The sequence below is a fragment of the Brachyistius frenatus genome, unplaced genomic scaffold (assembly GCF_029030835.1).
Source record: "Brachyistius frenatus isolate BFR_SWC_R1_liver_20210118 unplaced genomic scaffold, ASM2903083v1 Contig_12, whole genome shotgun sequence".
In the NCBI taxonomy this organism is placed as follows: domain Eukaryota; kingdom Metazoa; phylum Chordata; class Actinopteri; family Embiotocidae; genus Brachyistius; species Brachyistius frenatus.
Window position 1 is genome coordinate 562,795 of NW_027210611.1, and position 27,754 is coordinate 590,548.

The following is a 27,754-nucleotide window of genomic DNA, read 5'->3' on the forward strand; positions in this document are numbered from 1 at the left end:
ATCATCAGAATTAGCATTGTAGCCTTGTACATTTGCAGATATGAACAGTTGAGTAGAAATAAATAATGAGACCGATTAAAACACTCTCGGTATGTAATTTCATTCTGGTATTGCAGGGACATGTCGGCTTTTAAACTATAAAAAAATCAGTTGTCATCAGTATTTGCTCCGTCGGTCAAACACACGATGATCCAACCTCTTAACACTTTTAATGACCGATTTCTGTAAGTCTTCAGCAACAGTATTGCAATAGTTTCCTAATTTGGCTTTTTTTTCTTTCTTTCTTTCTTTTCTTCTTCTTCTTTAATATCAGCCAAAACAGAAAAATCAGCTTCATGAAACACATTTAATAATATGTGTGTGTGTGTGAGAGAGAGAGAGAGACTTTCAGAGTTTTCTGGAGCTTATAGAAATATTCAGTGGGGTTGATGCCAGTGAGTTGTAGTTGGTAGTCTCACCACACACTTTCCTTGTCTTCTTTCCTGCTGATTACCATATCATGGGAGATTTAGATGCTCGTCTCACACATGTTTCTCCTATTAACATTGCTGCTGCAGCGAAGTCTTCGCCAGCCGCAAACGGGTGAGCAGTCATCACCAAAGCCTGTGAGCTGTTGAGCTTTCAGCCCCGGAGCCGTGTCTCTCCGTGGCACGCTGCCCCGAGGATATTTTAGAGCAGGGATAGGCAGCCATATGTGCTGGGGAAAAAAAAAAAAAAGGATGGTTTTTCATTTCGGCTCAGCAGCTGATAGTTCATCGTCTCTATTTGAAGATGAACTGCTCAGTCAAATCAGCTGTCATTTCCTGCAGATGAAGAACATTTCTTGCAGACTTGTGGCATCTTACAGACTGTTTTTTTTTTTTTTTTTTCTCTCTCTCAGTTGCTGCTGGAACATGTGCGCAGCAGCCACAAGGTGACACTGTCGTACATTTTTCAAGCATCATGCTGCTTCACCCAGACTCCCGTTTTCTCCCATTCTTGTATGATGACAAACCCCCTCTTTCTTATTGAATATTTACATTCCAATTTTATTTTTTTTTAGCTCTCTTTCAAGGAAATTGCTAGATTTCAGCAGGAACTTTTTTAATTCTGTAAAGGTTGCCTCTAAATGAGGCAAAGGTACTGCATGGATCTGATGGACTTTTAAATGAGGGGTAAAACTGGACCAGACTTACTCCAGACAATCTGCTTTGATCTCCCAATCTCCCCTGTGATATCCAGCTCTGGGAAAGCCTCCTCTACACCTTGTAGCCCTAAAGCAGAAGAGGCACAAGGGCTTCACTATCCTCCTCCCCCTCCTCCTCTCACTGCCCATCTTTCTCTCTTTCTTTACATGCGCGCGCACGCACGCACGCACACACACACACACACACACACACACACACACACACACACACACACACACACACACACACACACACATTCACCATCCACACCCACACTGGACTCTCTTTTGAAAGTCTTGATTTAAAATTCCTCTTCAGAGCGTGTCATGCATTTTATATGCATGGCGAGTAGAGGGTGAGAGAGAGGAGGGATTGTAGGAGGGGGCTTGGGGGGGGGGCTCCAGCCCAAATGAACTTCCATCCGCTGTTGGTTTCCTCGGGGATACATCCATACGCACCACCATCACCACTTTCTTTCACTCCTCGGCCCTCATTTTCTTGCACCCACTCAACTCTTTCAACATTAGTTTTACTGCATCATGCTTTTCGCAAATTCCGCCAAGCAGCCCGAGTACCACAGCCTTTGAAGACAAGTGTGATCAGAACAGAGGCAGGGGGTGTACAAAACCTGGCCGCAGGGCATTCGGGGTTTTGCACTCATGTTTAGCCGAAGAGGGAGGCTGACAAGTGCAGTGTTTGGGGACAGCTTTGATGTCTGATGGGGTGCGGCTGCTGCTTCTGCTGCTGCTGCTGCTGCTGCTGAGGAGCTGCTTCTGCAACAGTCCATCACAAGGAGACTGTCGCGTCGACACAAGCAGGCTTTACATACACAGAGCTGCGATAGATCACAGATAATCAAAAGAGCACACACTACTCCTCACCTGAACATCTCTTATTCTCTTTTGACTCGCTCAGAGATGAAGCTGAGGATCAATAAAGCAGACGCATGAACTTGGACTGCATCTGCTTGAGAAATCTGGTTTATTAGGAACAATATGATCCCACTAGCTTATCGTGGATATAGCAGTAAACAACAGAAACACAATTCACTTTTCTTTTTTCTTTTTTTTTAAGTGCTACAGGTTTGCGATTATAGACATAAAACAGTACAGCAACCATAGTGCTACATTCATATATGCACAGAGAATATAAAAATTACAGTATATTGCTGTTAGACTGTTCCTATTCCTGCTCATAGATCACCCTCTGTTTCTTTCATACACACACACTGTGAGCTGCTGTAACGGGTGGTTTATAGTGATATAACTGAGACAAGGTTTAGGTCTGGCAGGTCAACATTTTACAGATAAGTACTGAGTTATCATCGGAGCACGACGTTGACAAAAGTTAAGCTGATATAGTACAGGAACACTAGACAAACCCTCCACAGAGTGGTCACAAAACCTCACTTGAACAGACTCTCAGTGAACTGAAGCGGCGTGTATTCTCGTTAAACTACTTTTAATCAAAGGTTAATACAAGTTAACTTTGGTTTCCAGCTCTCTAGAACTATACTGTAAAGTCGTGGCAGTTTGAAGCTGTGAGTAAAAGTTAAAATCAACAGTATAGCAGCCTTAAGCCAATGTTGATACGACACAGAAATTCACCTTTTAAAACTTTTTCTTGTTATAATAGCAGCCAGAAAATAATGTAGTTACAGTGTGATTCCATAGAATAGAAACAAAAAGTGAAAACAACTGATTCGTCATCAAAGAACTGTTAAAATCTGTGATGTTGTACCTCTGAATAAATAGAAAACACAACTTCTTTGTTATTTCTGATCTTCTAGTCTATCGTTATAAATATGGTTACATGTAGTGAATATTTTTTTTGTGTAAAGACAGTATCTTTCATCCATGCAACAAAGAAGTTGGAGATTTTTTTACTGACAGACAAATAAAATCACTTTTCTTTTCTATAACCAGCTTGATAAGTACTGTATACGGCAAAAATATTTTGGAGCTCGGGAGCGTTTCCAAAATTTTAGATTAGACTGTAACACAAGACGAACATCGATGAAACAGGCCGAAAGGAACAGATCAATGACTGGATGCATTTGCTGACTGGAGAGAAGGGACATCTCAGGTTCCAGGACGCGAGACTCACTGGCTTTAAACTAAAACACTGCTGCTGCCGTGGTGTCCACTCTGTCTGCTGTGGCTGAGCGAGGTTGTCTCAGTCCGCATCGTCTCTGTCAGAGCGAATTCTCTGCGCCACTGCGGGACCTCAACGACCGGAGGTTCAGCTCTGAAGGCGGGGCGAGCCCAACCAGTCTGACCACAGATGGGCTCAGTGAGGAGTAAAAAAAAAAAAAAAAAAAAAAAAAAGCTGCAACAGAGGTAGAAAATAAACACCCACTGATAGCATTTTAGTTTGGTTGCTCGTGGCAGTGGTGATCTAACTTCTAAAGGGGACTCGTTGAGTAGAGGAGTGGTGTCGTTCACGTTGCTTTGCTTGAGGAATGCGCTCTTAAAGTTGGCCATTTCTGTTGCAGAGGCCTTCTCCCTTAAAATGCAAAATGCAGTGTTTATTTGACCTCCCTCTCTTCGTGCTGTGCTCCATTTCTCTCAGCAACATATAAAAAAAAAAAAAAAAAAAATGTTAGGCTTCTTTTGCATATTTTTTTTTTTACTCATTAAAAACCTCCACACGCAGTTTGGTTTGGCGTGCTGCAAAACCAAAATAAAAAAAATCACAACCTTGGAGCTTTCAGAACTGCAAAAGAAAGCTCAGCTGAGCTCAGTCTTCCACTGGCCCGCCGTCCAATACAGGCCGAGGAGAGTATAATGGTGCAGTGTGTTCAGAGTTTACTGGAGCTGTCTGAGCAGTAGACACAGGCAGTAGATGCTGGTTGTAGCCATTATACATTCTGAGCAGCTGTTCTGTGGAGGAAGTCCTTTGAGGGTCGGCTGTAGGGGGGGTAACTGGAGTCCACAGTTCAAACGGGGTCCTTCACCCTGACAAGCACGGGTGGGGCTGTGGCCGCTTCCTCTTCGGCGTCATCATCCTCAGACCCCCACTATCAGGGCCTCCGAATAGAGGTCCCGCACATGCAAAGTCTACACTAACACTCAACGTTCATGCTATAACTAGTACAGAAGCAGGCAGAGCTAAAAAAAAAAAAAAGAACAAAAAGAACAAAAAAGATGCATGCCACTGATTCCTCGTTTCTCCTCAGTTGTACTCAGCTTAGTGTGATTACATCTAAGATGCTTCTCCTCTAGACATCCTTTGCTCTATGGGCCGTGCCTCTGGTTCCTTCAGTTGTTTTGATTTGTGTCTGTTTTGACATGAAGGGAGCAAAGAAGAGGGAGTTTTCTGAGAGAGGCTTTGAAGAGAGCCAGATTCAGAAGAAGTCTGAAGGTTGTCTCTGAGGGGTCAGGGGCGTCTTTAGAAGGAAACAAAATAAAGGAGAGGCACAAGGAAAAAGGAGGAGGATGTCGAGAAATATAGTCAGGCTGCAGAAAGGAGGGCTTGTTCACTTTTGCGTAAGGTATGCTCCGATGGTGAGGCTGGCCGCCCCGAGTGCAGCCAGGCCGAAGACCGTCTTGATGGAGGGCCAGGAGCAACTGAAGATGGAGTCCCTCTGTCTGTCATACAGCTCCACAAAGGCCTCCTGAGAGAGACAGCAAGAGGAAAAACAGACAGTTAATTAGGCTGCCGAAGACAATGTGCTTACCTGTGCATGAATTCTTCAGAGTTCTTGGACGAGGCTGGCATCCCATTTGTTCCCAACGGAGACATGAAAAGGTTCGGCAATTTTCTAAAACAACGATGCAGCTTTTACCAAACGCTACTTAAACAGTAGTAAATAGAGCATTTTCGGGGGCTCCTTTCAGCTGCATATTAATAGACATTTGGTGCTTTTGTAAGTATTTTCAGCAGCAGGGCAGTGTTTGTGGTACATCCTGGAAATAATTCCCATGCTCACCCAGTGCAGCAATTCATTTAGGTTTTTATCTTTTGAAAACAATGGAGGCACAGAGAAATAAGATATGTCAGGGTTTTGGCTACGCATGCAGTACTTAAAGGATGAGTTCAGTGTTAGTTTAAATTTTTTCGTGGGATTTGTTGTTGTCACACTCTCTGTTGGGAATTGAAACAGGTAGTGCACTATAAGTACCTGGATGATGTACTAATACGGTCCACAAATAATAATGGAATACGTCCTCTTTGTAGTTATAGGGGTCAGAGGTCAAGGCCACTGTGACCTCACAATCGTCCCACCACCAAATGGCATTTGTATCCTGTTGTACTGTGCGTTGCCTTTTGTGTTCTGGACCATGTTGTGGATGCAATTTTGTCGGCTTTTTGGCCAACGGGTTCGCTGCTGCAACTTTGGTTGCAGTGATTTGTGAGTCAGGAGTTTGCAGCTGCGAGTCTGTTTGGTTCAGCAGTGTTTTGTGCTGTGGCTGAATATTGTCAGCTTTTTTAAAAATGGAGTTTAAATTGAAAGAGATTGTTGAATCTCTTTCCCGGAGGGGTTTCATCGGTGCACTCCGGATAATCTGCTGTTAATTGCCGACCGGTACGAGGTTGCTGTTTCGAGACGAACTAGGAAACAAGTTAATAAGGCAGAGTTGTACAAGGCCTATGTCTATGATCCCACCAGATGTATGTGAGATTTTTTTTTTTTTTCTAAATTGAGTGAACTGACCCTTTAAAATGTAAGTCCCTTAGCTGCCACCAAATATGGGTGGAAAAAGAGTGTTATTACACCCATGCCACAGACAGATCCATTACTGCTCATCGGCTCTCACACCCTCCTACGCACAACCTCAGAAACACACACAAACCAAACAGGAATCACCAAAAGAGCCCATTCACAACAGATTTCTGTTTTTGGGTTGTTGTTTTTTTTGGTGGTTTTTTTTTTTTTTTTACCATGTGTCTGATCACCGCAGCACTCAAGCATAAATATATTAATGTTCCTCAGAGGGGGGTTCTGCTTTCTGCTGCTAACAGGAGTTTTTTTTTTTTTTTTTTTTTTTAAAAGAGGCCCTGTTACAAATTGAGAATGTACATGTCGAGTGTGCACTCGGATAATCTGCGGAGCAAATACCACGGATGCATGTCTTCCACGAGGAAATACAGACATCTGCTCACAAGCAGCGGCAGCAGGAACAGCTGGACAGGAAGTAATGGCGCTAAGCTCTCTGCTCTCACACACAAGTAGATTATCTTGAACCAAACCACAATAGAGTACATGTGAGAGAGGTTTAAGGGAGGGAATATCACCAGCTCCCATTCAATATTTTTCCTTTTGTTATGAAGCTGACCACATTAGTAGCTGTGTTGTGAAGCAGTTCCTGTGAGCTTCTTTTGATGTCTCCGTTTTTAGCTGTAATTCGACCTATCTATGAACAATGGTGAATTGTTCGATTGGATTCACTACAACATTACGGTGTCGGTTCCCATGGGAATTATTCTGTTTTAATCTGTCTGGCTTTAAGTCAATTTACCTTCAGTAATTATGTTTTGTGCTACTTTTACGGGAATGTGTGTTTTATTTGCCCTTAATCCAGTACAAGATAAACCAGTTCATTACACTCCTGTTCACGAGTGTCACATTTTATTACACACTTTTTTATCCCAAAAAAAAAAAAAAAAAAAAAAGCCCAAAGAGGACTAAAAAACAAAACAAAACTGAGGCATCCAGTCTGAAATGCTGTGGGGAGACAAAAGCATTTCCTGTTTCTCTTCCGGTCCTGTGGCATTCCTGAGGCTGGGGGCTGGTGACACAGGGGAGGAAGCATCAGCAGTTTCTTCCCACTTTAGGCCCTCTGGTGTCAAAACACAGTGTGCTCTTAAATCAGCCGGCAATAACCACATCTTCTTTGTTGCAGCTGAACGCTTTTAATTAACCAGGGCCGTGCTAACCGCTGTGTGAAGCTTTACTCAGACTCCTCAATGCCAGCATGTGAACGCTAACCACGTGTGATGTGTTTCGTCCAACCTGTTAACCTTTGCAAAGTGCAGCTGAGGCTGATGGGATATCTGGAGTTTTGCAGGTTTTTACTAATAAACCAAATGATCCGACCAATCACCAAATTCAAATCAAAGGAACGATGAACGTCTACAACAAATTTTTTTGCCCCACCCATGTTGACTTAATTTACAAGAGAAGTTACAAATTCTGGCACAAAGAGGAAAAGTTGTATGAAAAGTTGTAGGATTCATCCTCTGGGCAGCACAAGTTTCCGTCCAAAATTGCATGGCAGTCCATTGGATTATTTCAGGGATATTTCAGTCTGGACTAAAAGCACGGGACCAACTGACGTCACCATCCGTGGAGCGATTGGCGCTAGTGTGGAAATTAAAATGTCAGGCAGCTTTATTCTGGAGCGCTCTGAACAAGCTCAGTGTTTGAGGGATGACCCATCTCATTTCCAGGATTCAGGGATTAATAAGAGAACAAGCTCCCCAGTCAGATGTCCAGTTGAGGACAACGTGTCCATTTGGCAAAAACACTGCCTTCCTCTTTTCTTTTCTTTTTTCCGCCAATTCCTGGAAAATAACAGTTTGCCGAGGCTGTAACTCAAAGCAGCCACTGATTCCAGCAGCAAGTGCATCTGACTGACTGCCAGCAAGGCTTGACAAAATGGCAAACTCATGATGTGTGTCCTTGATATGTCCCAGACAGTTGCCACAGATTATCATCTATTTAAGTCTGAAACAAAAGCGGGCCAATTACAGTAAGAGGTTGATAAGAGCTGTGATGGATGTTAAAAAGAATCCCACAAGGGCATGGTTGGTAATAACTCCAGACTGACTCAGGGGAGAGCCGGGAAGCAGAGACAGAGGAGGAGGGGAGGGGTGTCAGGTGGATATCATGAGACTGAAGCATGCTCCACTTCAGCTCCTGCAACTTTTTCACCCACACATTCAGCAGGCTGCCTCAGCAGCCACGTGAGCGTGAAACACAAGCCGAGACACTTTCTATTCTCTCCGTTCCTTCTCCTTTTTCTCCAGCTGTATTTAGAGCATTTAGAGAAAATAATGACAAGCAGCAGGAAAAGGGGACACGGAACGTTGAACGGGGGACAGGAAAGGACAAAACATCTGCATTCAACAGAAGCCTTAAACAATCTTCAAAAGCTCATCTTTGCCCTGCAGCATGGCCATCTGCCATCAGCAGCAGGTGTGCATCTGGGAAATAAAGTTCAGCCTGCAGTTCTCCACAGTATTCATTCTTTGGATCAATGGCTTTTAAAAGGTCGGAGCCAGCCTACAGAGACCATGAAGCCAATGGGAGAAAGCCCGGCCAGGTTTACACACTCCCTTTTCTTCACTTGTGCTGCATACAATGAATTCCTCAGAGAGATACATACAGACCAAAAGAGTCCAACTGAACAGTGAGGACTTGACAGGATCCCGTACTCAGCCATGGGGTGGCAACGTGCTGCCTGAGTGTCATGGTTACCGAGGCTGGAAGCTTCACACACACGATTTGCTTTTCCCACCAGCGGGAGAGAGCCTGTCCTCGACCTCTGATTTGTTTTTCACATGATTTACACCTCTGGGTTTTGCTCTGTCTTTCCCGTTGACACAAACAAACAGATTTTTACATTCCTGTCTTCCTCGGACGGCCTTACACTACCTTATGTGCAACAGGAAATTCCAAACATTTACTCGTTCCTTTGGGTATCCCCCTTGCTTTTGGGAACGATCTGGCGGCTTGTGTGGAAGATAATGAGTCATCTTGTGCGCTCGGCTAGCTGCGTTAAAACCCCAAGCAGCACTTTGCCAAAACAGACAAATGATTAGGCAGCCATCTCTGTTTTGGGACGTTTCCATGGGTAATTGTGGGCATACTGAGACTGAGAGAAAGGGATGTGGGTTAAAGTTCAACTTGTAATTAAAGCGCCTGTTGTGGCGTCGCTGCTATATTCACCTCTGAACAAACCTTCTCCCCACTCTATGTTTATTTCCTAAGCATTCTCATAGTACTATACTTATAATATTGCATATGCTGCTCCTGCCGCCCCTCTTTGATTTTCTAATGAGCTTCTTGCAGTCTTCTCCGCAGCTAATTAAAGTCAAACAAAACTCCCATTTCAGGAGCCAAGGGGGAGTAATGGGAGATAAAAAAAAATAAAAAAAAGTGCAAGGAAGGCCTTAATGTCCTTGTAATTGATCTGTTTTGATCAAAATACAGCCTACACTTATATCTCTCTCTTTCATGTGTGCATATTATTATTTTTTGTTTGAGTGCTTACCCAGATGCAGAAACACTCTCACTCAGGGCCTTATTTACTATGATCTCAAATAAAGGGTACTAAATTGTGTGTTTTTTTCCAAAAGTTTGCACATTTATTTCGTACCCGTTTTGCGGGTGATTTACTAAGAGTATTTACGTCACAGGTGCAAATCGCTGTATTTAAATGAGGGGTTTGTGTGTGTTAAAGTGAGCGCAAGCAATGGAATTCAGTGAGCGCAAAAGGAAAAGGAAATCTGATCCCACTGAAATATAAATATAACAAGAACATAACAAGAAAGTCAATAATGTGTGAAAAACAAAAAGGCCGTCTCTCCAGATTTGCGCACCTGATTAGCACACTTCAGTCGTACTAAAACGCACACCCAATCACTTCTCCTATTTCTACTTTCAGGTTTAGTGACTATCACTGCGGGTGCAATCTTTTTCTATTTGTATTTCCCTCCCTTGTATTTTGCACCTTCGAATAGAAACGCCCGATATTACGCATTCAGCAAAATGGACAACGTGTGTTAAATTGTACATTTGAAAGACGCAATCCTCGCTGCACGACATTTATTTGCGGTTGGTGTGGAGTTTGCACGTGATTTTACACACTCAAACCTGTATATCAGGCCCTTAATAGGAGAAAGGACAGGTTCGATCCGGTCTCTGGAGTGTCATCCATCGACCGCCTGACAAAAATCAGATGACGGAGGAGCTTGTTGCAACACTCATTACCCGGCAAATCCCCCTGTGTCAGCACTGGCAAACACCTTGGAGCTGAGGACACTGAGCCCTTCACTATCCTGTGACAATACTGCAATACTTGGAAACAACAGCCAACAGTGATGACAAACTGGAATGGGAAGGTTTTACAAATCTGGCCCAATCAATACACAAGCCTGTAGTGGATAACGCTAGAAAACAACAACAACAAAAAGCCTCTTTTATTGATTTAATGCACTGAAAACAAATTGATGAGTTGATCAGCAGAAAGTTGTTCTGCGACAATTTTCAATAGCAATAGTTCAACATTTTAGATGCTCACTCTAAAAACTGTCCACGAAACAAAAAGCTACCACTCACAGCCAGATAGTTTGGCATAACATGATAAGAATATATTTTTTAATTGAAAATCTTCTGTTTTTGGACTGTGGGCTAAACAAAACAAGGCATTTTAGGAAGTCCCCTATAGGCCCAAGGAACAAGTTATAGAACAATAATTAATTTCATGCTCGAACACCTCTGAAATTCATATGAGAAAATAATCTTTCTCCAAATGTATATCTTTACAGGTAAAATGCAGTCCAGGGATTTCCAACCAAAAGATATCAGATTAAACCAAATATTATTTAGTGAAGAAATAATTATTCAAATAAGCACAAATGGCTTGCAGAGGATGCTTTCGTTGAAATCTTTGACTGACTTTCCACCTCCTTTTAAAATTGGTGCTGTGAATACCCCACAAAGGAATTAACATCCTTTCAAATGTCCACGCAACATGGTAACTACAATGTAGAAAAATATTGGTTGATAAAAAGAGATCATGACGTGAAACATAGGAAAGCTTTTTAGTTTGCATCCACTTGACTTTCATTGCCAACTCAGGTTTCATACTTTCAATAGTCATTACATTGGACTCGAGTGTAAAGGGAGAAACAATTTTGACGTTGCATGCTACCCTTAAGGCTCATAAATATTCAAATTTGCGTCAGCAGCAGCAGCAGCAGCATTTGTGTGTTTACAAAACAACTCGCTCTCCTGTGGGAGTGAGGCTTCTCCACTGGAACATGAAACGTGATCGGCAGTAAATCACCCACATTCCTCATGACACTCTTCGCTTTTTTATTGTCTCCATTATTCATTGTCTAAACTTGCCAGAAAGATGAGGACCGTAACTTTACACAGGAGACTTCGGTTTCTCTGGAGATGTATAATGCTTCGGTAAACTTGGTTTATATCCCATCAAGGAGGAAGAGGTGGAAGAGGAGGTGAAGAGCTGGAGTTAAATAATCCAATTTGTACAGCAGCAGAAAAAAACAAAACTATTCACAGATTTCTGGGGAATATAGACAGATTTTGGATTGACAAACATTTCTGATGTATTCAGGACATCCGACTGAGCAGTCATGGAATCCTTTCTTCGTGTTGAGCCTATTGATTTGCTTTGAGCCGCCATGAAATGAAGGACTGGGTAACCTTGCAGGCTCAGAGGAGTGAAGGCGAGTGCAGGGATGCAGACTGTGAACTCCTGGTTTATCTGCCTCTGTACACTTTACTGAAGCTCAGAGTGTATGTATAAAATCAGTCACTTCTGTAGAACAAAGACACATCAAAGCAAAGAGCAACCAACAGAGACCATCCCTTTCTCTTAACAATAAACCCCTGCAGCGCAGTCAATATGTTTCTTTTATTTTTTTTAAATGAGCCACTGTTGTGATTTTGACCTTGAAACCTATTTCAGCCTCAACAATTCATCCACAATCCTTCACAATCACCAAAACTATGCACAATGACTGCCTCAGATAGATACAATACAGCTAAAAAGGGGATGTCTGAGAGCATCAGGCCCACAGGAGGAGGAGGAGGAAGTGCCGGACAGAAGCAGCACAACTGCTGTGCTGCTATAAATATCGAGAGGCTTCATCTGAGCTCTCGGTTCAGGGCCTCCCAATCTAATAAAAATAACTGTCATCTCTGCTGCTCAGTCCATTTAAAAGGCCACAGATGACGTGCGAGAGCAGAGAGAATGGAAAAGGACTGCTGAGTCATCATCCAAATGTGTGCAGACTGGTGTGCAAGGACTGCATTAAACCTGGCCTGAATGGCTTTCCAGTGAAGACAGGATGTCTTCCACTTGGGTGCCAAAGACCAACGTGTTCTCTTCAAGGAAGCTGTGCATAGTACATCAGCTGTTTCGGTGACGTGTTTGTAGCATTGAAAACCCAAGCAAGCCAGTGAGAGCCAATAAACTGCATTCCTTTTCTGGATTGTGTGAAACTCAGGTGGGTGTTTTTGCTCAAATTCTGCTCTCAGGAATGCAAAAGGGCACTAGTGTAGAGAGCCACCTATAACTGAAAGTAGTATCTGTGGCATTTAAAAAATGCAGAGGCTCTCAGTAGGTAAAAGGGCAAAGTAAGTTTGAGTTAATGATTGGACAACGAGGTAAAACTTTTACATTTCAAGCTGCTCTATCAGCTTTAAATCCGCTTTGGAGTGCTGCATACAGGAACCAGAGTACCTTTTATTTTGGCAAAACAAGAGCATGAGAGCCCCTGTAGCCAAACTGCTGCGCCTGATTGGTTCAGATAGAAACCTCTGATAGAGACTGATAGAGACCGTGGGAACCAGCTGATTCCCAGGTGGCCTGTTGCTTCTCCAGTAACAAACACAGTCCATGGGAGAGGGTCATTTCCTGCGACAGGGGGCAGCACGCTGCTTCAGGCCTTAAAAGTCAGATACGCTGACCCCTTAAGACCTTGAGACCACACAGCCACCATCTCACCAGGCAGCTCCAAAAATAGATGGACAGATCTGAGCCAAAAATGACTACTGTAGCCTATATGTAGTAATGAATGAGATGTGTGGGAACACCATCTGCACAAGGGATTCAGATTCCTTGTGAAGCACAAGTGGTGGCTGATTTTTCTCAACTTGGCCAAGAAATGGAACCATTAAGTTTATTTTATTTTTTATTACGTATTCATCTTCCTGTCATTGTGGTTTCATTGGGCTTTTTTGATTTGAGGCCCAGAATTACACAATCCTGATGTTCAGAAAGGGGCTTTTCAGACCGCAGTGATCGGCAGCAAAAGTCTTTTGTCAAGGTCCTCAACTTTTCAGTTAGTATTAAGTCACTTCCGTGCCAGACGCTGCAGGAATGACATCACTGTCTGGATTGAGACTATGGCTTCTCTGTGGTAGAGCCAAGTATGGTTAAATCACAGAGTCTGTGCGGGTAACTAGGGAAAGACCAGAGGCAAGCCAAACATGTAGTCATCCTAATACCGTGAAGAAAGGGAGAGGGGAGAAGCAGGGGAGAGCTACAGTTGGTTAGACACTGTAACTAAGAGATTTGTATTTGTTTTGAACTCTTAAGTGATTCCTAAATCTTAGCCCCAAGTCTAAGAACAAGCAAAGCGTACAAAAAAGGGTAAGTTTTATGTTCACAAAAAGCAGGAATGTTGTGATTTATTTTCCTTTGATGAAATCCCAAGTTGCCCCTGTAATTTAGGAAGTGCTGCCAAACAAGTCAAGTGTAATATCATCTAATAGAGAATTAAACATGTCAGTGGAGGAGAAAGTATTAGAACATCAAAGCCAGACACCCAGTGCCTCCCGTATTCTCCTCTTTCATACAGAAGACATCTTGTAAAGTCGGGCCGCTAAATGAAAGCTTGTCAGTTTTGGCAACAAGATATTGGAGCGGTTCACGTGATTAAAGTACACGAGGCCAGGTTTCAAGGTTTGGCTGTGTTCTCCACGCACCCATGTAAATGAGAGAGGCCACAGTCTGGGACTGGGCATGCTGTGAGAGCAGAGCAGATTGAGGATCTCAAATGTCCGATAATGTCAGGGAAAATAATCATCTGTTTGAGGCGCAGCTCCCTCAGGAGCACCTTTGAAGTGGCAGAGAAGAGGAGCTAAAGCACACTGAACATTTTCCACAAAGTCACAGAGACGGCATCTACTGCAAGAGGTGGAAAGTAACTCTGTATGCAGACACAACTTCTTCTTATAGCCCCTGAAAAAAAATCTTTTAGTATTACTATTTAGTATTTCTCTATAACAATGAAAATCCATGATTAAATGAGCAAGTTTAAGTCAGAATAAAGCAAATGTTATTAACATTTTAAAGGTCAAGATCTCTGCTAAAACAGAACTGTGCGTGCTTCAACAGAACTGTGCGGGTGCGGTTTGATAAGACTTTATTAACAACGACCTACAAACAAGAACTCATCTGTCGCAGCATTTTGATTAAAATATTGTAAGATCCTGATTGGTGCACAGGCAGCACAGTGGTGCAGTGGTTAGCACCGTCACCTTTCAGCAGCCTGCTGGTCAGCTAGGCCTTTCTATGTTGAGTTTGCATGTTCTCCCTGTGCCTGAGAGGTGCTCCAGCTTCCTCCCACTGTCCAAAAAAACATGTGTGCTGGGTTGATTGATGCTTCTACATTGGCTGCAGGTTTGAGTGTGAGCGTGAATTGTTGTCTGTCTTTCTGTTGGCCCTGTCAGCAGGGATAGCCTCCAGCCTCCACCCCCCCCCCACCCCAGCTCCCCCAAGCCCTGCCCACCTATAACCAACAAAAAAAACGGTGAGATAAAGCAAACAAATACAGAAAATGTGAGACATGCTAAACTGTTCTTGCTTGTTGAGCGTTTTCACTTTATCTAATTTCCACTGGATTCACAATTTTCACTTGCAATAGGACTTTTTAAAGCACTGTACTTTTACTTCAGTAAAACATGTGAATACTTCCTCCTCCTCTGTCTACTGTTTGTTTGTGGGGATAAAAAAAAAAAAAAAACAAAAAAAAAGACATGTGGGAAGACAAAGCAAAACTCAATATGGGAAGGAAAGCAGCTTTCCCACAAGCTCAGGACTGCAGTTGCAAAACAGTGTGACAAAACTTCTCCATCTTGCATGGAGCATGAGGTCATTTTGAAACAGAGTGGGGGAAAGGGAAGCAATCATTATTCTTACACAATCTGATTTCCAACTGAGGAAATCCAAGCATATAGTCACAACAGCCTCATATCATGTTCAACTGTCAGCACCTTTAAAAGCAATCTCAGACTGAACTCCACTTTTGCTGCACCCCCTGTTTTCTTTCAAGTCTGGGAATACTGGGGGAAAAGTTCAATGACCTCTCTCAGGCAACCAGCTGATTTTCATCCAGGCTGGGGGAGAGGAATGAGAGGAATGCATTGATGTGTGGAAACAAACAACTGCACTGTGTGTGCCCTGAGAGGCCTGATATGAGAAGGAATGAGCCTTAAGATAACCAAGTCCACTGCAAGGAACACAGCTACACTACACACTTGCCTTATGTAATGAAATAACTAAATCCTCTTCAGAAATAAAAGAATGTAATTACAGTCTTATCAAGCAGCAAAGAGCAGCCGTTGACATAACTTTTATTCTTGGTCCTTTCTTTGGTGTCTGAGTTCCATGTGACTCTCAGACACCTTGCAGAGAGCTTTAATACAGACGATTGTTTGAACTATCTGGAGCAGGTTGGCTCACTCAGAGCGTGTGACCTTCCCTGTCTGCACACAGAGACCAAAGGGAAACAAGCACAGCCCACCTGATGAATGATAATAAGTTGTCTATTGTGACAATGAAAGTCTGGAGTGAAAATGTGCAGAAAACTAATGAGGCACATGTCAGTTTCATAATGGAGGAGGGTTTTCCTCTAGAATAGTCCCTGGAAAATGTCATTAGTGGTGTTCAGTAACTGCTTATTGTGAGCTGTACACTGATAATTACAATAAAGCTCAGACTTTAAATCATGCAGGGGGAAATTTACATATATATGAGGCTGGCAGTGTTATAAATGTAGTTGTTTATGTTTATTTAGAGCTACGTAATGCCGATGCGGATGTTTCCCAAGTAGATTGCCTTCTCCTCAGCAGATGCATCAGCTGAGAATCAGATGATTGTTGAGTCAGATGACTTTAACAAGCAACATTGTCCAAGCATGCTCTATAAACTTCTATGGAGTGACCTTAACTGTCTCTCACTTACTTAACAGCATAAACTAAAATTAAATCTAAACTATTTCCTCTGTTAGCTCAATATTTTTGTTGGTCTTATTACCCGGTGGCCTGATTTTACTCTGCAAACCATCCATACTTTTTCCCCAGCAAATTACCCAGTCTCGACCTGGCTGCAGCACATGTGGCTGTAAGAAGGACGGGATTGCCTGTTTATAGCTTTATAAGCCTCCTCTTATTGCTTGCCCTTACATCGCTACTCCTCCTACACAACCCTGTTAGCCTCACCTTCTGATCAAAGACACTTTCTGAAGTCCAGCCATTTCATCCAGGAATATTTTCAACCTCCTGGCTTCCCTGGAGTGCAGGAATGTGGACTCATTTGAATTCAAATCTGGAAACATTGAAGGTCAGGGGGTCTGAGTGCTCACAGTGATCAACTGGGTGCTATCAGAAAATGAGTTTGCAAAGCTGGCGGATAAAACTGTAACAATCAAAAGTCTATTTTACATCAATACACTTAAATTCTGCTGATTAAAAATACAGAAAAACACACTCATTGGACTCTTTCTTCTTCTTTTTTTTTTTTTTACAGTGTCTTCACCACCAAGTGTCATAAAAAGTGAAAGATAAATGAAGCACTTTACAAGTTAATTTGCAGAGTTGATTAAACGTCTGGTGGTTTGATGTGCCTTGTCTAGACAGGAATTAGAACTCCCCCGTAAAGAAAAATGGCGCCTGATATAACTGAATCCTGTCCTCAATAAAAATGTAAAGATGACTGCATCCTTAGAACATATACAGGCATAAATCATCACTCCATCGTCAAGAAATACCCCCCCCCAAAAAAAAAAAAAAAAAAAAAAAAAATCGAAATTGAAATACCTTAGAAGAAAAGGAATCACTGTCAGTTCTGCTGTTTTCAATTCTCAATTTTTTTCTTTGAAGTATCTGTCATTATTTGAAGGTGTAATGACAGTCCAACAACCAATTAAAGTAGCTCCTTCTGAGTAGACTCTGTGAAATTGTTGTAATATAACACCCTAGCTGTACCGGGTTTGCCCCTTCCAGCAAGATGTCCCTGTCAGAAGTAGCATGCGGTTGTGATACTCTAAAAACAGCAGGGGTTATCTGTGACAACGCCGACTGTAGCACGCACACAGAATGGTGTTGTAGGTTTGAGGAGACATCAAGAGTTCAGGATGGTGAGGAGATTCGAGTGCGCTGTCCTAAAACAATGCCGGCAGAACGGTGTTCCCTCGGCAGAGCTTTTATCTTCCAAACATCAGGGGCATATCATGTTCTCTGCACTTCAAACCTAATCAGTTGCCATCAAAGGTGACTGCCAACAGGGTGGTGCAGTGTGAGCTGTGCCAGGAGTGAGAGCTCCTGGTTGCAAAAACACACACACAAGCACACACACACGCACACGCACACGCACACGCGCACACACACACACACACACACACACACACACACACACACACACACACACACACACACACACACACACACACACACACACACACACACACACACACACACACACACACACACACACAAGCTTGAAAGCCGTCAGCAAAAAGAAGTGCTAAAACGTCTCACCAAGGTCTTTCCACAGACACATTTTCCTTCAGAGTGAGTTTGGATCAAGTCAACTGCACATACAATCTGACATTTACAGCCACCAGTTCGCTGTGTTAATTGAGTCTTTACTTTGAGATACCAACACAAACCATCGGAAACGCTCAATCAATACAACATAGTCAAAGCGATATCTGAGAAATGGCTGACCTCACTCAGCGTCGAATGAAACAGATCAGATTTCCTGTGGGCTATTCACTCTGCTGCCCAAAAATCACGTTGGGAGGAGGTGGGGGGGTTATTTACTCCAGACCTCCACGGATGAGGCACAGAAATCTATTTACCATTATCTGGCTGTTGTCATTTTTTTGGGAGGGCATGTACTCAGCATTTCAGAGAAGCGCCAATAACATTCTGCTGTTTGTTAATGGCCAGTGCTGTGGCTAGTTGCACCGGGAAATCCCAGTGGAGAAGGTAGTGGTGTGTGTGTGTGTGTGTGTGTGTGTGTGTGTGTGTGTGTGTGTGTGTGTGTGTGTGTGTGTGTGTGTGTGTGTGTGTGTGTGTGTGTGTGTGTGTGTGTGTGTGTGTGTGGCTGAATGGCACGGCTAACAGGAAGCTAGGCACCCCGGGGCCATCTGCTCCCTGCCATGGCTCACATGTCACCCAGTGACAACACAGCATTATTGATTCACACTCCCACATCCGCTTCTGTGTGTACCCGCTGATGTGCCACACTATATGTGTGTGTATGCATTTGCGTGTGTGTGTGTGTGTGTGTGTGTGTGTGTGTGTGTGTGTGTGTGTGTGTGTGTGTGTGTGTGTGTACACAGCCATTTTGTGGACAGCAAATAATTGATTTCCACAGATACATCCGCTCCAGTGTTTGCCTGCCTATGTGTGTTTATGTACTGTATAAACTGTAAAGGGTCGGTTCACTCAAATCACATTAACGGCTTTTTGCACTTAATTAATCTCCACGCAAGCATATAGTTTAATTTTTGTTTTAAAGATGCACTAATTCATGTTTGTTGTATCAACAATGCATAAGAGAAACTCTTAAATTCATTACCTAACTGCAGTTCCCCTCATCTCTATGGAGCAATTTAGCGTCTTTCAGCTTATTGTTTTTGGTTTTGTAAACTGCAACTTCACTTTTTTTGATTTATCCTCATCAGCCTTTCCTCCAGTGGCATCAGAGTGAGTGTTGGACTTAGATTAGATGATGCTAAAGTTGATTTGTGTCTGCTAAATGTGTAAATAATAATTGATAACATGAACATTTTTAAATTACAGTAATTACGCTGCCTTAAATGATCCTAAACATTGGTTCTTTGTGAACAAAAAAGTAACTTAGTAGACACTCCAAGCTGCATTTCAAACAGCAGTGGCCATTGTTGCTCCAGAAATTCATATCAAATCTCTTTTAAAACCCTTTTGGGGGTTCGTCCCAGAAATATCTACAGTAGCTAGACAATGGGAGGAACCATTTAACCTTGCCCTATATTGATATGCTGCGCTGCTTGCCAGGGTGTGCCTATGGCAAAGTCAACTAATGTCTCAGTGGGCTCCTCATTATCCAGCTCCCACCATGACAGGAAAGGTGGAAAACTCTTTTATCTACCATCTCAAATGGTTCATTAGGACATGTTTTCCATGCAGATTGGTGGCAGGTTTGTGATGTGAGCGCGACGATCACACAGAAACAAACAGGGCAGGAATTTATGAGTAACATGACAATTAAAGGACCACACGGGAGCAGTGATGGTAACACTTCTATATTTAGAGGCCTCTCGCATGTCCCTGCATTTTTCAGGGATGTGGAACGTTACCTGACACTGGAAGTCAGGTCCCAGGGTATTAGTGCGCTGTTTGTGAAGGGATTGGGCATGTGTATGTGTGTAAATGAATATGTCTTCGGTGGTGGACTGTGAAAGAGGCAGAGGGATGAAAAAATGATGAGGAAAAAAAGTGGGGAAAAAGAAAAGATTATCTCTCAACTGAAGCACAGACAGCCTTTGGGTTTCTACTTGAGGGACATCCATTTAGTGTCCGAGTTTATCTGTTCCATATATTATTTATCAGCATGTGCTCTGAGTGAGATAGGAGTGCTTTTAACCAGCTCAAGCACGTGTCCCTCACAAAACAGGAAAGCAGCACATTGAGGTGATTATTACTTATCTGAGCCAAATAATTACAGGAAACACAATCATATGGATGAATTCACAAATGTGAAGGCTCACATGACCCCAGAGGTCCAGCATAAAAATACATTTTGCACGACACAACATAAACAAAAGCCACTCACGTCAACACGTGTTCCTGAATGAAGCATGCTCCGCTGACATGATCTTCCAACAAAAGAACAAAAATCGCCCACACCCTTCCCTGCCTCTACTCAGGAAAGAAAAACCTAGGTCATCTCCATTATTTATTTACAGTCGCTGTTCCCCAGCAGACATTCCTCCAGCTCTCCTGAGGAGGCCCAGAAATAAGCGCACAGGATAGGGTGGAGGGTCTCAGGAGACAAATGAAGTCGTAGAAAGAAGCACAGCCCTTGCAAAGCAATTGTATCACTGCAACTGTAACAGAGCAGTATTTCAGTCCTAATTGTTTTGTTTAAGTGCACGCCACACAAAGCGAAGGTTTCTGGCATGTTTATGAAATGCTCAGCATGTGTGGAATGGTAAAGACGGAGTAAACATGAGGCAAGGCGTGCCATTAGACACCGAAAAGAAGTCAAACCAAGTGTCTGTCCTTAACTTCCAGTCAACAGCACAGTAAAAATCCTTTATTTGAGTGAATCTAGTTTCCAGTCTTCACGCCATATTCTTCTGTAATTAAAATTGACAGCAAATCTACAGTTTGAAGACTGGCTGCATTTTATTGTCAGAAAAGAAGAAAAATGCAGCTCAAATTGTGATTAAATAACTAAATTATTTATTCAGTTGTAGCCTCAAACACTTCAAGTTGTAACAAAACTTTTTAAGTGACTTCCTGCAAATGTTATTCAGTGCCTTTAAATGTCAGAAGAACAGGCTTTTATGCAAATGATTGTTGTAAAAGTTAAGATAAAAGTCAAATTATGTCTTTATAGATATAAATACAGGCCATTTCAGTGTCAAAACTGTGTGAAGTAATCACTTTTCAGTCTTTCAAACTGCACCACCTTCAGTAAAGGGTAAAATCTGTATTCCGCAGGCAGGACTAAATTACTGGATCAAAGGTCTTTGTGCTTTGAGCATCTCAGCGATCCAGACGGCAGAGAGAGTCGGAGATCTCTACAGGCCCACTACTGGAAGAAAGTATCCTTGTTAGACCAATTCAGGGAGTCACAGCCCAGAGCAGCCTGCGTCTGTAGGAAATATTTATGCGACTGCAGTTGCCGGGCTGATGGGTGTAAACACAGTGGCAGATGGTGAGCGACCGAGGCCTGCGCAGCAAAAGGGGTACAGTACGGGGGGGGAAATCTTGGCTGGCTCTTACAACATTAAGCTCCCTGGTGGTGTACAGTCTCCATTACAGAACTGAGAGTCCACATCAAGAGATAACACTGTTGTCAAAATCTCCAAACTCAGTCTTTGTTACAGGCATCCTTTAGTTCGGCAGCTGTGACTTTACATTGTCATTTGACGGGTGGGAGGGAAGGAGCCTTAAATGCTGATTGCATGAGTAATCATTTGCTGTATTTCTCTGTCTGATTGCTGGAAACAAAAATGCAGAGTTCATCCCACACGTTAATTTGTGAGACCAGAATGAAATAAACTATAAATTAACGGATGAGAAAAGGAATTGAGCACACGGGGTAATAAGATATGAGTTCAGGCTCAGAACAAATGGATCAATCACAACTTATGGAGCTCATTACATTGTAAAGTGTGTTCTCAGATGTAGCATTCCTTTCACTGTCAATAGACTGCTTTTTGTTAAAGACATAGTTCAAAGCCAAGGGAGGCATGGCCTCGAACATTTCCTGAATGCCACCCTGATTAGTATTGACTCGTGTTAAACAGACTGAATTTGCATCCAGGAGACGCAAATTAAATGTAAGTGAGATCTCATTGAGATTTCTTTTTTTTTTTTTTTACTGTATGTGCCTCCTCAGTGATTTGTTTTTTTGTGGTTGTTGTTTTTTTGGTCTCTTCTCTGCCGACATGTCAACTATATGGAGATTAATGACTTCCTTGCTGTCCCAGATCCACTCAGCTTCAACAAGGGGCTCGACCAGATGCCCACTGTACCACAGCAACTTGCAGGTCCCACCCTTCGATGAACAGATTGTGCTCAGGGAATCCCCCACAGGATGGACCCAACCCAAACTTACATTGTCTCCTCCTAACGCACGCACGCACGCACGCACGCACGCACGCACACACACACACACACACACACACACACACACACACACACACACACACACACACACACACACACACACACCTGCAACACAGAGAAAATAGAGAAATAGGCCACCTGGTTAGCGGCATTCCGCAGACACCTGATCTTGCTGTTTGAGACTTCAAAAAAGGGTTTTCAGGTGATTTAACTCCTTCCTCTCACCTACTACACAAAAACAGGATTGTAAAGCCATGCTGGCAGGTCTATGTAACGGTAGAGAGCTTATGTCAGTAGGCTACCATCAAGTGACAACATGCTGGTGCTTAGTAGGTACAGAGTTCATGTTCAACGTCTTAGTTGTAATTACATGTTAGCATGCTAATACTTGCTTATTAGCTGTGAACACAAAGAACAGACACGGCAGATGGAAACTGTGTTGGTTAGCTATTCATTCATAAATGAAAGATTATTACTTTGAGTTGATGAATGCAGTAGATGAATAGTCAGGGAATCACCAATTTGTTTACATTCCCTCCCCTGGGGAATGATCTGCATTTATAGAGCAGCTTTTTACCTCACGGTCTCAAACGCTTTACAATTTGCCTCCCATTCTTGAGCCTTACGATTAGTGGGCGGTTGCCCTAATCTGCCATCTGGATCATGCACAGCCAACCCATTTGCACGACTGCGAGTACCACATTTAATCGCAACTGATTAGTTAATTGATATTTTTCTAAAACCCCAATTGTAACCATCACGGTGACACTACATGTGATGCCTATGAATGACGGTAGTCTGTATGATTCATCGGCTTAGAACCGTGAATGTCTGTACCACATTTTGTGTCAATCCAGTTAGTGAATTTCACAGGATAAGTGATGAACTTTGACCTGCTGGTGGCCCCAGTGGTCACCAGAAAAAAAACAGGATTCATCGTCTAAGGACCATGAAAATCTGTGCAAAATTTGATGGCAATCCCTCATATATTTGTTGAAATACACCAACAGACAATGATATGTTTAGATCATGGCTGAAAATAACACTCAAGGTAAGAAATTCATTTCTCAACATCACATCTCATTTAACCTTCAGTTGTGACACTGATGTTTTTCTCTTGAAGCACATTTTGGCATTTCGCTCTGTGCCGCCCCCTCACCAAGTCAAATGTCTATGGTCAAGCATGTAATTTCAGAACTCGGTTGCCGTCTGCCACTTTGTTCAATTACTTGGTTTTTACTGCGAGCGGCTGTAAATAAACACAGGTGTGCCACGTGTGGGTGAGGCTGATAATTTCTGTCAACACAAAGCTTGAATTTTGTTGGAGGACAATGAAAGGACAGTGTTTCACATCCTGAAGTGTGGGAAGTAATCAGTGCATAAAAGGAGTTTTTTTTCACCCTCAGCCAGGTTTTGCAAATACAGTGGGTGCTTTGTCACCTCTAAAGGGGCAAATTTTGTTGAACTAAAAGTATATTTGACTCACGGATGATGCCTAGACTCAACAACGATTAGTGGGCAGTCCTATTTTGGGCTCAGATTGTCTCAAAAACAACAGGAAACAGAGGGTGGCTGATAGAAAGCTGTTTCCACACCACTCTCATGTCAAAATGTCAGAAATAGGCTGATTAGCCCCCACCTTTGTTTTTATGGTGGTGGAAAACACAAGACTTACCTCCACCGCACAGTGACACAATGGACAGTGTAAGTGACCATAAGTATAACCTGTCTAAACACACACTTCACCATGTTTACAGAGAGTCTTTACTGTTTAGAAACTGTGTAAACTCCATTAAGAAAAATAAGGTTTCTTGAGATGCTGAGCTCATCAAAAGTGACTGAAACATAAAATGCATTTTGTCCTGATTCCCGTATAACGGCCACCCAGCAGATGGTGGAAGACGTGACCCACATGAACCTCAAAAATGGGTGACCCCAAAATGGTTGGACTCCCAAAGCAAATCCCACTATGAGATTAGATATAGAAATATGTCACATTTGCTTCATCAGAATCAACAAAAAGCTTTCATGCAAAAACAGATTGGATGCCAGATTATTTCCAAACAGTGGCAGCATTGTTCAGTGCACAGAGCTAAGGCTCCAACTGGGGAACACTGAAGCCACATCCTTTAACATGATGAGTGTTTAATTTGATGATTTCTACACACTATAAAAAATGTTTACTTTTTGTAAACCAACAAAAGAACAAAACTTTTTAGGATTCTGTTAAGAAATAAACGAGTGAAAATATCAAATTAATATTTGAAAAATGTGTAAAGCTTTTCTTGGATTTTTGAGCATAATTTGATATCTCAAAAATTCTGGCTGCGGCCCTCGGATCCCTGAAGGGAAATATCTGATTACCAATGTTTGCACCATTATCAGTCAATTTATAATTCAGGATGAAGCCAGAACAAAATCAACCAACTTTTAGTTGCCATTCACTCGAAAGAAACATCCCAAACTCTTCAGTAGAGAACAGAGTCCAAGTCCAACTGTGAACAACATGGGAACGACCTTTGTGTCACACCCTGAGGAATACAGTGACTTTATAGTAGATTTCAAAATGTCAATAAAAATGAAGGCCAGATTTCACCAATCCAAACTAGAGCACAAATGTCCTCTGTCTTTGTCTGCAGTGTCAATTATTAAAGGTCATGTAATAACTGAAGCACACACCTCAGGATATACTCTACCTGAAAGCCTTTCAAATTACTATAATCAACATCAGTGACAATCTGTCTGTACTGAAGTTAAAAAAAAAAAAATGAGATAACATATTCTGTATGAAACTGTTTTAGAGCCTAGTTTGAGCTAAAAAATAATTTGGATAAGGGTTTTGATTCTCCTTCAGAGGAAATCCCCCAAATTGACTCAAACTGCAGACATACGCTTTCAAATAATCCTGAATAATCTTTCGGATTGAAGGACTGTACTCTCTCTCTCTCTCTCTCTCTCTCTCTCTCTCCCTATAGTGGATGCAGAAATACAGTCATCTCCACCCAGCTTCAAAACACAGACAATGATGACCTACATTATTGTACAGCGGGCACAGGCTCCAGAGACCTGGAGCAGGCATCTCTGCAGCCTCAGTCTGCGCCTGCTTCAAGGCACAGGTCTGAAAAAGGAGACAAAAGAGTTCCAACCTAGATGCACAGAGGACTGCATGTTAAACACAGTGGCTGCAGATTAGCAGTCTGTGTTCCTGGAGGGCCCTCCCTCTGTTGCCTGCCTTTGATATGTGGCACAACCTGCCACCTCCAGGGGCAAGGCAGACTCAAGGGGAATGTTAAACGGTCCTATCCTTAGAGATGAAACAGTCGATATGAATCATTGATGGCCCGCCCCTCCAAACACACACACACACACACACACACACACACACACACACACACACACACACACACACACACACACACACACACACACACCATGTATGATACCTTCCAGCTAAAATAACCAAGCAGCACAAATGTTGTGCTCTCATTAAGAGCACTTCTGCTAATTAAAGGCTAATTTATAGCAGATTGGTTTAATGCTGGTTGAGGAGCACAGCGGCCTCTTCTTCTGTCCTCCTCCCTAGAAACAAAAACTTACCTGAAGTTTGGAGGAGAAAAAAAATGGATGTGACAATGCACACTTCTGTCAGATTTCTCCCTGAATATGTGAATGTGTGCAGGCAGGTTAAGGTGGAGTACAGATGCTGAAACCTACGTGTCATTTAGGTGTGCAGAATGGGGCACTGATAGCTGAGCCCTGTCCAGTCATGCCCAGAGGCCTAAACACATTAATGCAATAGTTTGCTGTTTGCTGACATGTGTCTGGTCTCCTCTCTCCTGACAGATTCATGGCCTAATGCATCGCATGACAGCAGCACTGAAGCACTTTCCTCCGCAACGCTCTACACACAGATGGAGGCTGAAATAGCCATTTTATTCTTTCTGGTAGGACACATATAAACCCTGGTTTTAAATGCGCACTAACTTCCCTCTATACCCCAGAGTATCCTCTGTACTCCATGTCGGCTGTATGGCTGCCACTGGCTGTGCAGTTGACAGGGCGGGTTTTTATGTTGGAGCGTCGGGAGGTGTGACAGAGCAAGCTGTCTGATTGGTCAGATAAGTTTAACAGCCAACACAACCATCCAATCAGAGCAGCTCAGAAGTAAGGCCTTCCATCTCGAGCGTACGCGCTGTCGTGCGTCTCTAGAAGATTTTTATTAATGATCAACCGGACATGTGGTTTCGATATTGAGCCAAATCAGAGTACCCCTTTTGATCTCGACCAAACATGTAGGCCGACATACACCGGCTGAATTCACTGATTGAAATATCTTCAGTCGGAGCTAAAGAGGACTTTTGCGCCCCCGTGGCAAACCACAGCTAAGCGCTCAACTACTCGGAATCAGACCTACCCATCCCCCGTTATCTTGTATCCAGCTGTTAAGAGGTCCATTTAAATACTCCGTCATCCACTCCGCGATGTTGTCCACCTGCGATGTCATCTCCTCCTTGACCACGCACTCGACGCACACGGCGCCCCCGAACTCGAAGAAAGCAATAATCCGGCCCCAGTTCACCCCGTCCCGGAACAGTTCGTCTATCACCTCGGCAAATCTCCGCTGCGCCGTGGTGGTCGTGAGATACAGCTGCCGAGACATCTCCGTGAAGTCCGGCTGGTATAGTCTTTCAAGTTCATCTCCAGCCTCGCGCAGGACTCTGTGGATGGCGGCGTGTGGGTCGGACTGGGGGAGCCGTCTGCAGAGGTGGGGGTTGCTCTCGCTGTCAGGCCCGGTGCTGGCTTCACGACACCGGCGGACCAAAGTCGGCGGAGGGTCAACTCCTAACCCGTTATTAGCAGCATCCTCTCGGACATCATCAAAACCCCACACGTACCCCAGTTTGGAGAGTTTATGGTGGATATACTTTTCCACAATATTGCGATTACACTCGTTCGCCATCCCGGCTCAATTTGGCACTTGGTGTCTGCAGAGGTTTGTCCTAAATAAAATGCATCCTGGTCGAATTTGTGCACTGTACAACGCACTGCACAGGCTTGTCCAAAACTGGGTTGTATTCAGATATACGCAACGCAACGAATTATCCCACACCGGGAGCAAATACTTTGTAAATGGAAGGAACCCCCTTAAAGAAAACGGCGCAGAAAGACGTTGTATGAGTCAAAAGAATACTGGTTCCGTGTCAGCAGCAGTCTTCATTTCCCGATTCCTTGGAGGGACAGAGGCGACCTTCTCTTTGCATAGAAATCCAATATGCGGAAGAGGTTGGAGTAGTGTTGCTCTATTCCTGTGCACATCACCCAGACGTGGATGTGTTGCGAATAAATAAAAAAAATATGAATGAAAGCCAAAGTTGGACGCGCCTGAAGGGGGTTTCAACGCGGCAAACTATTTTAGCAGCGTTACGCACGACAAGGCGCGGGGCTGTGAGCCAGACAAGGTCGGACTGAGTCCTTTCCACGATTGCTCCTCACATCCTCCTCAGTAGCTCCCTGCCCACCGCCAGTGGGCCGCGCTCCGCTGATGAGGTATTCCTGACGTCAGCTACGGAAAGTAATTCCTTTGGCTGCGCTCGGAGACTCCAAGTGCACACGAAGAACTGCACTAAAACCATGAATAGTGCATGTTCTCATAATTGCATGTTCAATGCATGTTTTATAACGGACTATCCAGAAAAAAAACATAAACAGATGGCCTCCATTTAGCAGCTCATAAAATACATGCATGAAAGGCGAC

General features: G+C 43.2%; 1 protein-coding gene across 1 annotated transcript; it reads right to left on the reverse strand.

Moving 5' to 3' along the window:
• Positions 1-2,130: 2,130 nt before the first annotated feature.
• LOC138617234 (apoptosis regulator Bcl-2-like) lies at positions 2,131-27,544 on the reverse strand. Its single transcript, XM_069692024.1, has 2 exons — positions 26,414-27,544; positions 2,131-4,782 (listed from the first exon to the last, which is right to left on the reverse strand). The coding sequence occupies exons 1-2, from the start codon at positions 26,957-26,959 to the stop codon at positions 4,645-4,647; spliced, it is 684 nt and encodes a 227-aa protein (XP_069548125.1). The 5' UTR covers positions 26,960-27,544; the 3' UTR covers positions 2,131-4,644.
• Positions 27,545-27,754: the final 210 nt, after the last annotated feature.

Bases quoted from the DNA above. Each gene is read 5' to 3' on its own strand.
- LOC138617234 (XM_069692024.1), bottom strand. From the start codon at position 26,959: ATGGCGAACGAGTGTAATCGCAATATTGTGGAAAAGTATATCCACCAT. The intron at 4,783-26,413 runs GTAGGTCTGATT...TGTCTCTCTCAG, and splicing joins TACAAGATAACGGGGGATGG to GAGGCCTTTGTGGAGCTGTA.